The sequence below is a fragment of the Seriola aureovittata genome, chromosome 4, assembly GCF_021018895.1.
Source record: "Seriola aureovittata isolate HTS-2021-v1 ecotype China chromosome 4, ASM2101889v1, whole genome shotgun sequence".
Taxonomy (NCBI): Eukaryota; Metazoa; Chordata; class Actinopteri; order Carangiformes; family Carangidae; genus Seriola; species Seriola aureovittata.
Window position 1 is genome coordinate 26,047,369 of NC_079367.1, and position 16,128 is coordinate 26,063,496.

General features: G+C 43.0%; 1 protein-coding gene across 1 annotated transcript; it reads left to right on the top strand.

Annotated features, from left to right (window-relative positions):
- Nucleotides 1-546: 546 nt before the first annotated feature.
- tgfb1a (transforming growth factor, beta 1a) lies at nucleotides 547-11,682 on the top strand. The gene is made up of 6 exons (XM_056375052.1): nucleotides 547-3,254; nucleotides 7,556-7,825; nucleotides 7,953-8,202; nucleotides 8,938-9,088; nucleotides 10,242-10,352; nucleotides 10,462-11,682. The coding sequence occupies exons 1-6, from the start codon at nucleotides 2,924-2,926 to the stop codon at nucleotides 10,507-10,509; spliced, it is 1,161 nt and encodes a 386-aa protein (XP_056231027.1). The 5' UTR covers nucleotides 547-2,923; the 3' UTR covers nucleotides 10,510-11,682.
- Nucleotides 11,683-16,128: the final 4,446 nt, after the last annotated feature.

Consider the following 16,128-nt stretch of genomic DNA (forward strand, 5'->3'; position numbering starts at 1 on the left):
TCATCAAGGAAAAGCCTCTGGGTGTGTGCAAGATTTTTCGTTTCTAATTTTGCTAATGTTATTTTGTCTTTGAGACAATGTGATACAAGGATAAGATCTGTAATTATGTCTGTTGTGACTATTCTCTATCCTACTGTTATAATGACAGCATACATTTGTACTGCACATTTATTTTATGCGAGCAAAAAAGAATATATAGATAGAAATACAAACATATGAGAAAATATAAACAAAATATTTAAACATGAGTCTTGAGGTCGATGACTGACGGCAACCACAAAAGGAAAAATCATGAGCTCCTATAAATGACATCCCATCTTTGACCATTAGGTGGCAGTGCACACCCATCAAAGCTCCCACAGACACACACAACAAGACAAGTTACAGTTGTAGTAGTTGACATTTGATAGCTACCCTAATTTTACTGTCAACATCTTATCATGATGGTAATCAGAGAGATAGTGCAGTTCTCACTCCAGGACAATCATTGTTGTCTGTTGTTATTGTAAGCTAGCTGGTGTTTTGGGGGATTTTTGCCTTGAGTTTCCTCATGTTAATGTCACCATTTATTATCAGTGGTAGATGAATTGCTCATTCGTCATAACTGTGCAAGTGAATGGACGACAATAGACACCATGGGAAAGACATTTGGGCAAAAGCTAAAAAAAAAAAAAAAAGACTACAATGGCAATTTACTATCTTTATATCTCCGCATTGGATCATCCTTCAAACAGAGACGAAATGATTGAAACCATCACCGGTTTGTTTTAGTCTGGCCTTCCTTTTGAAAATACACAATCCAACCTCTAAAAAGCACCCAGACCAAGGGCAGTGCACCACACAGTCCTGCCCTGTTGGCTTTCCATCCCTTGAAATTCACCCTTCTACTTTTAGACCAGCTTGTCCCATAAGTGCCTCAGTTCTTTGGCCTGGCAGGCATTCACCCTTCACAGCCACCAGGTAAATGTGGCGGTCGGTTGGCGAGACACTAGTGCCGTGCAGGGCTTGTTGACATTGTCAGTCATCATTGCCTCAATCTCAGACAGGCTAGAGAGTGTGAGAGAGAACTGGTGCCTCTGAAGTCACTAATTCAGCGTGTTCAGCTCCTGGCTTCCTGATGTGGACAGGAGGCAGGCAGCACAACTCTGTTAAACAGCAGATGTTTTACACTGCGGCCGTTACCCTCATTTCCTGGGCGGAGAGCTCCTCGCTCTATTAGACGAGTAACAGGAACCAGAAAAAAAAGAGAAGAGGGAGAGAGAGAAAGAGGCAGAGCGAGGGAGTGCGAGAGAAAAGTTAGCTGTGCTCAGAGCTCCCACAAATCACTTTGTCACCAGCAAGCTCTGACAAGCACTAGGAGAGAGGGAGCGCACAAGCAGAAAGGCAGGGAGTTATACAAAGGTGTGAATAGGGAGTTGTGTCAGAGGAGGCTCAAGAGGGGAGGTGTGACGGAGCTGTAGAGGGCATAAACGAGGTGACACCGATGGATGGATAGAGGGAAGAGAGGACCCAGACGAGACAGCAATCTGATTCCCAAAACAGCGTGAGCTAAGAGGGACTGTTACTCTCGCTACTGCTGTCGTTACTGCTGCTGTGTCTGGATGGTACACTCATTTAAAAGGAAGGTTTGTCAAACTTAGTCTTTTGTTACTGAAGAGTATTTCGCTGACAGAAGGAGAGTTTTGCTGTATTTTTATCTCCTGGTAGCTGTTCTGATCTCAGGCTTGAGAAGATACACTATCGTATTATTGTGTTTGAGAATGACACAGATAGAGAGACAGCTGCTCTCTCTGTGAAGTAGGCATGAGTCGGAGGCGTTGAAAGCAAATTCTAGTGAACTGCAGCTGTACACAGATCACATGCTGTTAGTGCTAAAAAGAGGTAGTCAGAGTGGAGAGCGTACAAGTTTGTCAAATGTTTTACTGTAGGGAAATTTCTTTCTTTCTTCGCGACTGCATAGGTTTGTGACTGTCTTTGAAAGTTAGTGGAAGTGAGATCTTTAAATACTACATCATACTTTCTTTTCCTTCACTGTGGATACAAAGCCCCTGAGAGTTTTATCTCGGCTGTAAGGGAAGCCAGAGGTCATCTGATCAAACTTCAAAAACTGAGAAATAGGAAGGCCTTTTCTACACTTTCAGCACAGGACGTATCATCGCTATCTTCTCTTCCCTCGAGACATTAACAGAGGCAGTACACATTACATCTATGAACAGAATAGTCCTGAGTGATCTTTGAAGAAACCTTGTGTGTCGAAGAGGACAGGAAGCTGTGTCCATTGAAAAGCCTTAGCCTCGAATGTAAGTAAGTTAAACTCTGCCAACACCACTCATTCATTCTGAGTGTTGTACAGCCCCCTTCAGATTTGCTTGTCTCTGGGGACATGTAAAGAGAGGCTTGAAAAAATTCAGTCACAAGTTGGTGTGTGAATACAGAACCGGCTCTGTGGAGTGTTTGAGTGTTGGTAGCTTGTTTTGGACTGATGGGTGCTGTAGAGGTGTTCTGAGTCTTGGGGGCGCTGTCTGTGTGCATGTTCGGATGAGGATTTGACAGCTCCGCTCTGGACTCACTTGAATGTCTAGGACGTCATTGTGTTACCTGTGTGGCTGAGTCAGAGGCTGGCTCATCGCTCAATGTCTGTCTGCCCACTGGGATTCTCTCCACCTGCTTCTATGCAAAGAAGTCACGAGTGTTAGGTGGTTTTCACAGCAGTAGCGACAGCGGTGGCACCGGATAGTCCTGAACTTTCCACACTACTTTAATTGTTCTGTGGTGTGTAAACACTTTGCGTCAGTCACAACTCTTCACGGAGTGATTCACTATTCCCTGAGCATCCCTGGCTGGAGGCAGGCAGTGAAAGAAAAGGTGACGGAGGATTAGCCAAGAACTAAAGCACCTAAGTGGTTACAGTCAGGTTGGTACAATGAAGCTGGCACTGCTGATGCTCATGGTTGTGTACCTGGTGGGCAACGTAAGCGGTATGTCTACATGTAAGACGGTGGACCTGGAGATGGTGAAGAAAAAGCGCATCGAGGCCATCAGGAGCCAGATCCTCAGCAAACTGCGTTTACCTAAAGAGCCTGAACCTGATCAGGCTGGAGAAGAGGAGGAGATCCCGTCCACTCTGCTGTCGCTCTACAACAGCACCGAGGAGATACTGAAGGAGCAGCAGACTCAGACCCAGAGACACATCTCCACAGAGCAGGAGGAGGAGGAGTACTTCGCCAAGGTGCTGCACAAGTTCAGCACGACCAGTGAGTACCAGATAACTCAGAGCAGCAATAAGTCATGTACTGTGCACATATGAACACCCATTGTCAAGAATGGAGGCAGTTTCTGATGATTTAACTACAGCACTGAGAGGGTCACGTAATAGTATGACTGATTTATGCTCCTGCATTTACAGGCACGTAAGGCACACTGCTCAAGACACACACACACACACACACACACACACACACACACACACACACACACACACACAGTGTTGTTTAAATCCATTTTTTATCCATGTAATTTCGTTGGCCCACGTTTCAGCATAAGTAAGCCTTAAAATAGTTGCTAACATAGACGAACTTAGCAGCTACAGCCCAAAATAATCACCATTTGCCTGATGACTGGTGTCAATTCCAATCTCATCCATAAATTCCCTCAACATGTGTACCTCTTCTGATCTCCACCCAATATCTTCAGGCAGCTCCAGGAGTTCAGAGATCACAGGCGTTACAAGTTAGCAGCACTGTGTGTTGCATCTGGTCTGATGCTCTGTGTTGCTTTCGTGGTATCTATGGCATTTTTACTGCTTTATTAGCGCTGTTTGTTTGGCTAGCCTGCATATGCTGTTTGTTCAGCCAAATGGTTTTTTGGATTTAATTGCGCAATGACTCTCAAACTGTTATGATAAACATATTTTTTTGGTTTTGTTTCTTTGCTCCATTGTTCTCTACATGCCTATACTCCTCACTCCATCAGGCAGGCATCCACACTATCCCTCTTTCATCCAGCACTTCAAAAGAAAGACTTGAGTGGATGGACCCTGCTCAGGAGTGTGCAACTGCACAGGGAGAACAAAGGAACTTTGAGAATGAAGGGCATGATTTTGTTCTGCTTAGATGACAACCACAGAACAGGAGGGGAAAATAGAAAAATAAGATTAGAGTAGACATGAAATGTACTCCTTCACCGTCACCCTGCCTCCCTCTCTCTTTCACCCCCCCCCCCCCCTGTCCCTCAGGGACTGGGGGTTTCCTGTAACTTGAGAATTGGGTTCTCCCTTATTAGCTTATCCTGTCACCTGTTCTCCATCATATCTTTTTCTCTTTCGTCCTGACCATTTTCCATTTAATTTCCATGTCTCTCTGCCCTTGATTACCCGTCTCTCCCCCCCCCTCTCTCTCCTCCCCTCTTGCTTCTCTCTGCTGGGTTTCCTGAGCCTATTATCAGTGTGTTTGCAGCGTGTTTGTGACAGGGCAGCTTGGCAGGAAGGAAGGCAGGCTGATGGCCACTGAGATCTTGAGTGACTCAGGTCCGGTGCAAGCGGTGCCCATGGGGAGCATGTGTTTCCTACCTCTGTGGAATGCCAGAGAACACCCATCCACTGTCTTAACCCTCGCTGTGGCTCCTTAAAACAGAGCCAGCCTGCAGACACTGGGAAAGGGTAAACGCCAAGTGTACGTGTATAGGCCTAGCAAGAACTGTTTTGCAAACACACTCAATACAAGGGTGTGTGTGAGACAAGCCAGCTTCTGCTCTGTATTTGAACAAAGTAATTAAAATAGAATTCCACTGGAGAATACGTTTTTTTCAATATTCATTATCAATTCGTCATTTCAGTTTGTGGTTCTTTTTACTGCACGACTCACACTTTCCTGATTCTCCAAAACAGCCTACAGGGATGCATATTTGTGTGCAGAGCATTTTAGAACTTAATACTAATAGTCTCCATCATGGTAATTGTGTGGGGCATTAGGCTAAATTCCTTCAGCCAGTTAGAAGTAACATCCTTCCAATAAAGCCCACACAAATTCACCTCTTGCATTTAACATGGTTTTTGGTCCAAATGTAATTTGGCTCGTTTTATAGAGGGAACTCTTTCCTTTTTGGAAACCAGGCCAAATACTATATTTAAGAGTAAATAAAGCTGCTATCACCCTACGATGGAGAAGAGTAGCAACAGGCGTCAGACACCGTGTGTTAAACATGGTGAGGTGGGGAAACAAGACGTTGACGAGTGGGATGTGGGAAGGTGGAGTCGAGCATATGAAGGAGGCAGGTATTTAGCCTGTTGCTGGAATCTGGTTCCTCCCACTGGTAATTACAGGCCTGTCTCTCTACCTGTCACAACAGCTGTCCCCAGCTTACCTGCGGATAGGCCCTGATTCAACACACAAATCCCCCCCCACACCCATGCTAGTCCGCCGACTAGGGTGCTATCTTTCCTCTTGTCTGGAAGAGCGAGGCCTTATCTTATCTTCTTGAGAAGGAATTTTCACACTTTGTTCCTTCAAAGTGTTGTAATTTCATCACATGAACAGTTTGGGGAGATAATCCGCCAGAGGCGATACAAGCTGTGTTAATTGGAAAGTAGAAGTGAGGATAAAGCTTCATCCTAATTGTGGTGCTGCAGCCAATATGCTTCTTAGGGGAAGTGACTTAATTTCCTGTTTTGTAAACGCTTCTCTAACCCTTAACACATTTATCTCAGTTTACTGAAACTAGCTAGAGATTGTGACTTTCTGTGCTTGGTGTTGCTTGGTACATCACTTCCAGTTCACCTCTCTCCACTTACTGTACAGGGTTGTGACGCTCTGTGTTTCAATTCGTGCTCTTACAACTAAACATTTGACTCTGCTCTGGGTGGGACCAGTAAAATGTCATCTCATTTCCCTTTGCACTCCACACCAGCTCTTTTCAGTTTCAGTTTGGCTTCAATACAAGGGGTGAAACACTACCTAAGCAACAACACAGATGGTCATAGTGGTAAATGATACACAAGCAGCCGTGACATGGAGGATCCTGACGCAGCCTGGATCCACTATGCAGCACAAGTATGCGAGGCTGGGTTGTAGCTGCTGTCAAAGAGTAATTCCTGGACTTGAGAGTAGTGCTTTGGCAGGCTCAGGCACAGTAGACGGTCAGTAGGCCCCAGGCTCTATTGATACACATCTCCAATTTCTCCGCACCCCCGCTCACACCAGCCCTTCCACTTCCACCCCTCACAATTGTGAATTATATTCATATAAGTGCATTCTTCACTTTGCTGTTTTCTTTGCATTTGGCCAGTTGCACCCCCCCCCCCCCCCCCGCACCTCCTCTCAGTGTCTCTTTCTACACAGCGTTTCACTCTCGATCATCTGCCTTCCTGCGCTTATCTCTGCACGTCTCCGCCTGACTTAATCCTTTGTAATGTAACGCTGCTAGATTTATGGTGTTAAAGCCTTCAGTAGCTTGGCTCTGTTTTCTGTTGAGCTCTGCGTGGGGAATGTTCCTGCTGTCATGATATGGGCAGGCTCAGGAATAAAAGTTGCAAATATGGGCAGCAATACTGTAAGAACACAAAACGCTCTCTATGGTCAACTTTACAGCAGCTGGAATAGATGAATGTTTGGCTGCAGTTCAGATTATTGAGTAACCCTGTGAACTTGGTTCTTCCATTTTATTAATGTGCATGCAGAATCAGGAAAATCATGTCTGAAAGAACTTTTCATGAAGTTTACTTATGGAAAACGGGTTAATAAACATCTCAGAATTACATTATGCCGTAAATTACAGTGCGGTTTGCAGCAAGTATATGTATATAATAGAGGTAATATAGTAAATACTAGTTAATACAAAATTCATTTTGAATACAGTGTTACACAGAAAAATAGCTAAAAGAATCTTAACTTATAAGTTTAAAGACTTGATTGACCCTCATGCCCATTAACTGTTCCCCATTTGTCCCACTGCCATGTTCCATTATTTAAAAGTCATACTCTCTTTTGCCAAGAGATATTACCATATGTTTTTAGTGTTTAGTGTAAAGTTTAAAATATAGACCATAATTGTGGTTTTCCAACTATCAAAAACACACCAGAGCTCCATGATCACAAGCTCACACGAACTCCACCACCCCTCCATGACCACAGAAAACCTTTCAGTACTGTTTTTCTTTTTTTTTTTTTTGGAGTGTAATATGTAGTATCTGCTGACAGATTCCTGATCCAATATTTATATTTTCCTACATAATCTAGCTGGACAGTGCTCAGTAGTTTTATCTTTCTACAGTTTTGAACAAAAGAACAAAAAATATAGCTCTTAAAAACACATACCACAGTGTTCACACTTAAACAAACATTTGAATTACACTTCCCCTCCAAAGTGGTTCCCTGTCTCCTTCAAGACACTTTATTAAATGACAGCTGGTACGAAATACACAAAGGATCAGTAATTGATTAGCTATAATATATTAATTACAAGCAGATCAGCTCATAGGACACTTCTTTTTCGCATGTGTCTTTCTCATATGCATTTATTCAAGTTGCTTTGTCTGAAAAGGTTGTTTTAACTCGCACAGGAAGAAATAACACCACCAAAAGCATCCCGATGTTCTTCAACATCTCTGAGATACGGCAAAAAGTGGGGGAGAGCCACCTGCTGACCAGTGCGGAGCTGCGGATGTTAATCAGACATACTACAATACCTTCTGAGCAGCGTGTGGAGCTGTACCGGGGTCTGGGGACCTCGCCCCGCTACCTCGCTTCCCGCTTCATCACCAACCAGTGGAAAGGCAAATGGTTGTCCTTCGATGTCACTGAGACCCTGCAGGAGTGGCTCAAAGGGACCGGTGAGTTACATCTAGTACTAATGGCCTGTCCCTCTGTTTACTTCAGCCCATGTGCAATCCTGATGGTACATTTACCTTCACAGATGAAGTAACCAACCAGATGTGTTGTAAATTTCTGTCTCACCAGATGATGAGCAGGGTTTCCAACTGCGGCTGTTCTGTGGATGCAGCGAGAACGAGCAAAGTACTGAGAGTTGCTTCAATTTTGAAATATCTGGGACCAAGGGTGTTAGAGGAGACACAGGACAAATACAAAAGCAGATGGAGCAACCACCCTACATCCTGACCATGTCCATCCCTCAGAACACCAGCAGCGTCACCTCACGCAAAAAACGCGCCGTGACGACGTCAGCGACGCCGACGGATACGTGTACAGCGTAAGCGATCCTACACATAACACATTGTGCTGTTGTATTTTATTTCACTGATATTTTTAACGCTGTACCAGGCAACATAACCCATTTGCAGCTACCTGCCACGATGAGTAAAAGAACTCTCAAACTGTTCCCATTTATCCACCTTAAGTCTGCGGTCACTTTAATAGCTGCATGGTGAATGGACTGCAGTTGTACTGAGAGACACTTAGCAGTTTGCCTCTCATTCACCCGCACACCAACGCAGGGCGAAGCTGCAAAGCGAGGCAGATGGCCTGGCCATCAGGATCAATAGAGGTGCTCTGTATTGCTCAAGGACACTCAAATGTGTGGACAGTAGGAGCCAGGGTTCAAACCCAAAACCCTCGACCTTCTGAGCTACAACTGCACTGGAGCACTAGCTCAGTGCTGTAAGACAGACTTCTTTGTGTTTTACACTGAAGTTTGGATCCTCGGGAGCCTCAGAACAGTGGCTGGTATATCAGACAGCAGACTTTCATTTAGGCAAATGCTGTAACTCTTAGTGGCCTTCTTTAGGATGGGAAGACTGCAATTTGTACACTGATGCGATGGAACTGAATTGAGCTGATGGGTTTGAATTCATACCTTAAAACTATCCTCAGTGCAGACTGCTTTTAAAAATGCACCTTCTACAGCAACCAGGCTCTAAAAGTATCTATGGCGTCTCATCACACACCCCATTTCACAAAAGGTGTTTTACTGTTTTCTCTTATGCAGCCAGACGGAGACCTGCTGCGTGCGGAGCTTGTACATTGACTTCAGGAAAGATCTGGGTTGGAAGTGGATACATAAGCCCACAGGCTACTATGCCAACTACTGCATGGGGTCCTGCACCTACATCTGGAATGCTGAAAACAAATATTCTCAGGTACAGTGCAACACCTCACTGCGGCGTGCAATGATCCACATCTGATCATGTGGTTGAATAAGGCACTCGGGAGTGGTTTGGCAGCTCAGACCAAAAGAATTCTCTCAACTTGATTTTCTCCGGTTCCTAGTTACCGATCTGAATGCTAGTTTGAACACATCATGTGGTGAAGTCTGTGCTGTATGAGAGAGAGGGGGCTTGGGTTTAAATTAGTGCTGAAACAATAATCATTGTTAATAATTGGTCACAACTGGAAGACGTCACTCTGGGAACAGGGAAATTGAGATTAAAATTTTTCACAATTACCTGGAACTTTAATCAATTAATTAGTCAATAATCAGAAAAATAACATAATAATGGCATACTAAGTATTAATGACAGTTAGAATTAGTTGAAGGCCTAACTTTTAGCCACGCTGGCAGCATGGCTCTAGGGAAGACAGTGTTGGTGTATCTCAACAACTGTTGGATGGATTACCATTATATTAAACACATTCATTGCCCCCTCAGGATGAATTATAATCACACTGATGAGCCCCTGACTTCATTTTGCGCCACAATCTGGTCAAAGTCACGAGCAAAAACCTGCACAACTAATGGTTTTCCCAGCAGCCTCTGCTGTACTTGGTGTTCAGTGATAATTAGCAATAGTCAGCAACAGTTAGCTTGCTAATAAAAGGCACTAACATGGTGAACATTATACCTGCTAAACATCAGCATGTTAGCATTGATATATTTAGCTCAAAGCACTGTTGTGTGTATGTACAGCCTCACAGAGCCACTAATATAAAGTCTTCGGCTTGAACTGAAATCATGCATTCATAACATTTGTGTGAATAATGTGTGTGTGACAGTTATTCACAAAGTGTACTGAAATATTTATGTTTTCGATGGAACAGCCTCTAAAATATCACTTCCTATTCAACTGTTAAGGAAACTCTGGTAAACAGTGTGCATCCATCAATAATGAATTTATTACTTTTACTTTCTACTATTCTAAACAATTACAAACACTGTTCAACAAACAACAATTGCTGTGGCTAATACCTGGATTTTAACAAGCTGAATGTCAACAGTTGCTCTGGCACATGTCAAGCTAAGTTGAGCTAAGTTCGATGTTTTCTTGTATTTCCCATCATATTAATGGTTTACAGATTTTGGCCCTGTACAAGCATCACAATCCAGGAGCCTCTGCCCAGCCCTGCTGCGTCCCCCAGGCACTGGAGCCACTGCCAATCCTCTACTACGTGGGCAGGCAACACAAGGTACCTATACTTCAGCCAAGTAACATTCATTATGAGGTGAAATGTTTACACAACATTTTATGTGAACACTTACAGATGATTTATCACTGATGCTGATTTTTTCTTTCAGGTAGAGCAGCTGTCCAATATGATTGTGAAGTCCTGCAAGTGTAGCTAAAGATACAACACAGCACACCGCTCTGCCTCCCCTCAAACATGCACACAGATGGAAGAAGTCATGTTTGAGACTTGAGAGAGGAGCATTTGACAGAGATAAAGGAGGACAAGAATAATGTGGACAATGGGAACAAAATATTCAAAGTAGTCAGGATCTCTGTGGTCAAGCTCCCCCCCCCCCCCCCCCGAGCTCTGCCATTATGATGTTGGAGGCACACCGAACCATGGACTTCTTATATTGATAGAGATAGATAATATTTTTTATGTGTATATACTTTTCCCCTGCAGTACTAAACTATCTGTCTTGAAATGAATTAATTTATTTGTTGGATGGACAGATTTCTAAAGAAGTGATACACGTGTAAAAGTGTGTCAGTTTGACAATGGAAAAGGACAAGAGGACCAAAATGACCTCGATGGAAGAACATTTGTGTTTTTACAGATGACTGTCTGGGACATTTCTGTTTGCCACATCATCTTCCTAGAGAGGTCATAGTTAACGGTGCTAAATCCCAGGTATGGAAAACAGTGGCTGGTGGGGTTTTCCTGGACAATAATGCTGCAGGTGTTTTTGGAGAAAGCTCCAGCGTAAAGGACAGCAGACAGTCACGGGGACAGTCCGACCTGGGGATCTCCCTCCGACTGAGAGGCTGGAACTGTCAGCCAACTGAGGAACATTTCACAGGAATCGTCCATCAGTTTCACTTGCTGTTGTTTGTTTGTTCAGCCCACATGATTCTTTTTTTTTTTACAATGCCTGTGTTTGTGTTCATAATTGAATGTCAGCTTGTCCTTGGGCTGTTATAGCCATGAGTAATATCAGTGGTTGTAAAAGTGATGACACCATGTTTTTCTCCCTCTTGGGATTTACAGCCAGCCTTTAGATGGTGAGGGTCAGGGGATGTGGTTGTGGTGTTGGTTTTACACATGTTTGCTGTTTTTTTTTTACCATAGTAAATTAGGGGCAATTTATTGCCTTTTATTTTGAAAGTTTTTACTTTAATCTGAAGTGTGATGCTTTTTGCACAACAAATTAATTCAGCTTCTATGATTTGTTTTAGCAATAAAACCAGCCCATTTTTTCAGTTTACCATATTTTATAGCACACTTACCTTTTGAAATTTGTATCTGTAAATATTTTCAAAATCTGAAATAAACATTGATGTTAAATTATCACGTCAGAGTGGAAGATTTTGTGAGCAAAATAAAACCACATGCAATGTTTCCACTTGTCAGAGGGCTGTGTTGTGTAAGTGTGTGTATTGCACTTGTCAGTGCATGCATGTGTATGTGTTTTTGTAATTTCAGAAAATGAGCACACATGCAAAAATGTGAATGAAAGGTCCTCTGGTTAGTTTTAGGCATGGTTTGGTCTGCGAATGGTAACTGCAAGTAGTTATGGGTATGGTTAGCTTAGGTAAAGAACCTTTGCTGAAAACGTAACTTTATTTTGTATAAAACTGAGATATGTGTGGGAAACTGAAAGTAAGCCAAAGTAATTCAAGGCTGTAGTTCAATACAGATACCCCCCACCTTCTCCTCCCACACTTTTTCAGTACAAGGTCACTCTTCTACTTAAATGTCTCTCATTACCTCTCCCAGCATGCACAGAACACACATGATGCAAAATTTTTACGAATCCAGGTTGTGCTGTTAGCAATGACTGTCCAACATCAGAAGAGAGACCTACCAGTGGAAAAGGGTGGCTGGTGCCAGGTACGTGTGGTCTATTTCTGGGCAACCACTGGCCGCCTGTTTACACTGGACGACTGTAGACTGACTGAAGACGAGCAGCAAGCCCTGCTGGGCTTCACAGTTGGCTGAGCCAGCACCAGAAATCCCGGACGCACAGCCCTGTTCTTGGCACTGCCTTCACCTGAAGGGATGCACACCATGTTTTTTACTATCTCAATGCACCTCATCCACCCCCACCCCCCACTCTGCCAGCCCCACCCCTCTCACTCAGTACTCAAGGGATTACTGGCAGCCCATGAGACTGAATTGGGAATGAGGAGAGCAGGTCCAGACCCGTTAGTAAGTCCCAGACTTAAGGGCAGTGACTACATGGAAAATTAAACACACATACTGTACACATGCACATGAAAACACTGAACCCACTGACACACAGCCGCGGCTCGCACATCAACGTCAAATGCCTTACATAAGCTTTGTGCTAGTGAGTGGTGTGGGGGATGCTTGTGATGCTAACAAGGTGACAGCAATCTGTGCTGTCTTGTTCCAAAGCTGGTCGTGTTACCCAGGGTTCCTTTGGAAAGTGCAGGAATTTTTCTCCTGCGAGTCAACACAGAGAAGTGCTTGTTTGGAAAGTGCTCATCAAAGGCAGATAAACAAAGTAAAATGAAACATGATCAGCATAATTAAATCTCCTTTTGTCTCACCTCTCAAAATGATTTAGACAGATCTCTTGCCAGGTCTTGATTTTTTAATGGTGCTCAAGCACAATATGTACCGTGTTATCTTGGCAGGGAAAATGTAATCGGAATGTTAAAAGGTTTTTTCTCTCCAAGAAAACAGCACCATTACCGAACCTAAACAAGCAAAACATGAGGTTTGTTGGAGGAGACAAGATCATTAAAATTAGTTTCTAAAAACGCCAGCACTTCCACCTGTTTTACTTTCCCTGTAATGACCAAAGAAAGGGTATGAATGTCAAGAGGCCCATAAATCTATCATGGTGTTAATGGAACAGTCCCAGAGGGAAGTCAAACTCAAGTAGGCTTGTCCTTCTAACCAATGTTCATTTCTCAGCAGCTGCTTCCTCTCGAGCCCTCGGGCTTTTTATGGGACTGAAACAAACTGCTGACACCTCCTGCCACGGACTGAAGCACATCCCAGAAACGCTCCATCCACAGAGAAAAAAAAAACAGGGGGCACTTGAATTCATGTATGAGTGTTATACAAGAGAAAGCGTGAAGATGGATGCCTGAAGCATTTCCAGGTCAAGCAGGTGTTCTTTTACCACTAACGCAATCCACGTGCCGAGTTTATACGACTGCATGAGTAACCAGAAAATTGTTCTGTTGTTGCACTTTATCAGAGCAAGTAAGTCATTCAATTTTGACATAATTGGCCCTTTAATTGCATCCATGTGCTGTGTTTCATTCTTCTCATTTCTTCTTTCATCTGCAAAAATGAAAGGCCCCTTTTTCATGTAATGCTGCCTGAAACATTTTTCCCTTTGTTGCACTATAACAAGTTCACAGTGAAAACTGATCGTGCTGGATGTAAGCTGATTTGCCACGACGTCGGTCTCGAAATGCTATTTTGGGTTCTGTCTTATTACAACATCTATGACATTTGCAATTATACGTCCACTGATCTTTTGCCACAACTGGTCATTAAAAGTGGAACAGTGAAGCGGCCTGGTGTAATTCCTGTGGACTCAGACGGAGCTGAGTATGACCTTAATAACACACCCTGGTGTCCTGCTGCTGCTCAGCTCAGTTTCACAAACACACAGCTGCTCAGAGCCATTGTTGCTCCAGGTGCTGAATCTTTGTGTGTATTTGTGTGTACACGCACACACAAATACACATGCATCAACAAACATGCCTTCCTACACCCAGTTATAATTGTAATGTGATTTCATTTATTTCATATTAATTAACATTTTGATTAAAGGCTGCCATTTCTCTTTACCGTAAGACTTATTTTTATATTTATTATTTATTTATTAGTGAATTGTCTTTAAAATTACATCATGTGTTCACTGTAAACTTTTCATTGTTGGGAAATCTACCTATTGATATAAGGGATCTGAGTAAATGCTTTTCACACATCTTTGTCTTTGCTTTATCCTGGATTTTGAATTCGATATTTGTTCATTTTGTTCAAAGGAGCTATTTGTAAGTTTTCTTTTGACATATAGGCAGAGGTAGCATTAACAGCTGTTCACTTACCAGTGTAGAAGAAATGTTTCCAGTTCAGCATCAAACGCCATTCCTTTACTCACCACTCTGCAAACCGGCAGGTAGCCTAAACAGCTGTTCATGCTAATGCTGGCTATATAGCAATAGCAAAACTTACAAATAGCTCCTTCAGTGTTAATTTATTTATCTATTTAGGTTTACATTATTTTATGTAATTACATTTGAATTTGTTTTAATTAGTCTGGAAGCCATAGCACAACCATATTGTTATTATTGTTGAGTTAAATTAATTGTGGTCTCATCAACAGTTTTCAGATCTTCACCCTCAAACAAGCTCTTTGAGGACGTGAGGACCAGCGAAAACGTCCTCACTGTCAAGGTCAGAGAACTTCACCACAGCGCCTACTGATTTACTGAGTACTGATATGTTTTCAGGAAGGCAGCACTGCTGAATACACAAAGGGTTAGTGGTGAGTTGACAGGTTTTCCCCTCTCCACCTGTCCTCTCTTTACTGCCATCCCTCTCACTTCACACCTGCAGCACAAGCCAAGATGGTTATCACAGTCTGACTCAGCCTCTTTTCTCTCGTTTCCTCTCTCATCTTTTTGTTAACCCCTGCTGGCTCTTTGAAGACCCCCTGGCCGTTTTGAGTTATCGCCTGAACTAAACAACAAGGCATGTGATAGGGGAAGAAAACTGATGTGCGTGAGTGAATGAATGAGGGAGAGGTGGAATAAAAGACCACACACCTCTGCTTGTTAGGTATTCAGCTAAAATGTTTTAGCAAATATGTCTTGGGAAAAAACAACATATTTAAAAATGACAATCTTTCTTTTCCTGTTCACCAGATGTGCTCTATTGTCATGCACATAACCAGTAGCTAACATCATAGCTTAATACATGGAGGATCAAAAACAGAGGAGAAACTTAAACCCTCTTCAAAGGGGAAAACTACAAAGGGAAAGTATGATAAACCATGTGAGAGAGCCTGAGTGTGGCTATAAAGCACGCTGCGCCCTGACTCATTTGCTGGACCTCAGTAAGTAAGAAATGTTTTCTAAAAAAGGAAAGGTACCAATTACATCTCTGGACTGGCTCCTTCTCACGGTACCGCCCCTCTGTTTCCTTCCTTCTCAGAGTCTCTCTCTTTCTCTCTTTCTGTCTCTGTCTCTTGATGCAGAGGGGCAAATATGTCCCTATAAACAGCTACTATCTCCCTGGGTAATAAACAGAGGAATAAATTTTACTCTGGGGTCTGAAAAGACAACAACATCCATAGGAACTATACCCAGAGGAGAGTCAGCCCCTAAATAGCAGTTTAATCTCTCAGGAACATACCCCTGTGGGTGATGGTGACGGTGGGAGGGGGGAGAATTGGTAGGGGTTGAGGTTAGAGGGTCTCATGATTGTGCTATGCAGTCCCTTGCTAGTCTCTATTACATTAGCATCTGTAACTCAATGAGTTATTTTTAGAGGGTTTGTTTTTGTAAAAACCCTGAAGATCTTTCTGGGGTTTTTTGTCCATATTAAAAACTGAAAATGTCAATCAACTATTATACATATACATGTGCATAATTTGATTTTGCTTTGGTCACCTGGGAGTCACTCTAAAACTGTTAATGACTAACTCTACGCAAGTCTAACACTCACTAACCTGTTTGCTCTGTATTGCTACATCCACATGACTATTCTTTCATTTTAGAATGAAAACGATCTCTGTCTAGATGTC

Bases quoted from the DNA above. Each gene is read 5' to 3' on its own strand.
- tgfb1a (XM_056375052.1), top strand. From the start codon at position 2,924: ATGAAGCTGGCACTGCTGATGCTCATGGTTGTGTACCTGGTGGGCAAC. The intron at 7,826-7,952 runs GTGAGTTACATC...CTGTCTCACCAG, and splicing joins GGAGTGGCTCAAAGGGACCG to ATGATGAGCAGGGTTTCCAA. The intron at 10,353-10,461 runs GTACCTATACTT...TTTTTCTTTCAG, and splicing joins ACGTGGGCAGGCAACACAAG to GTAGAGCAGCTGTCCAATAT.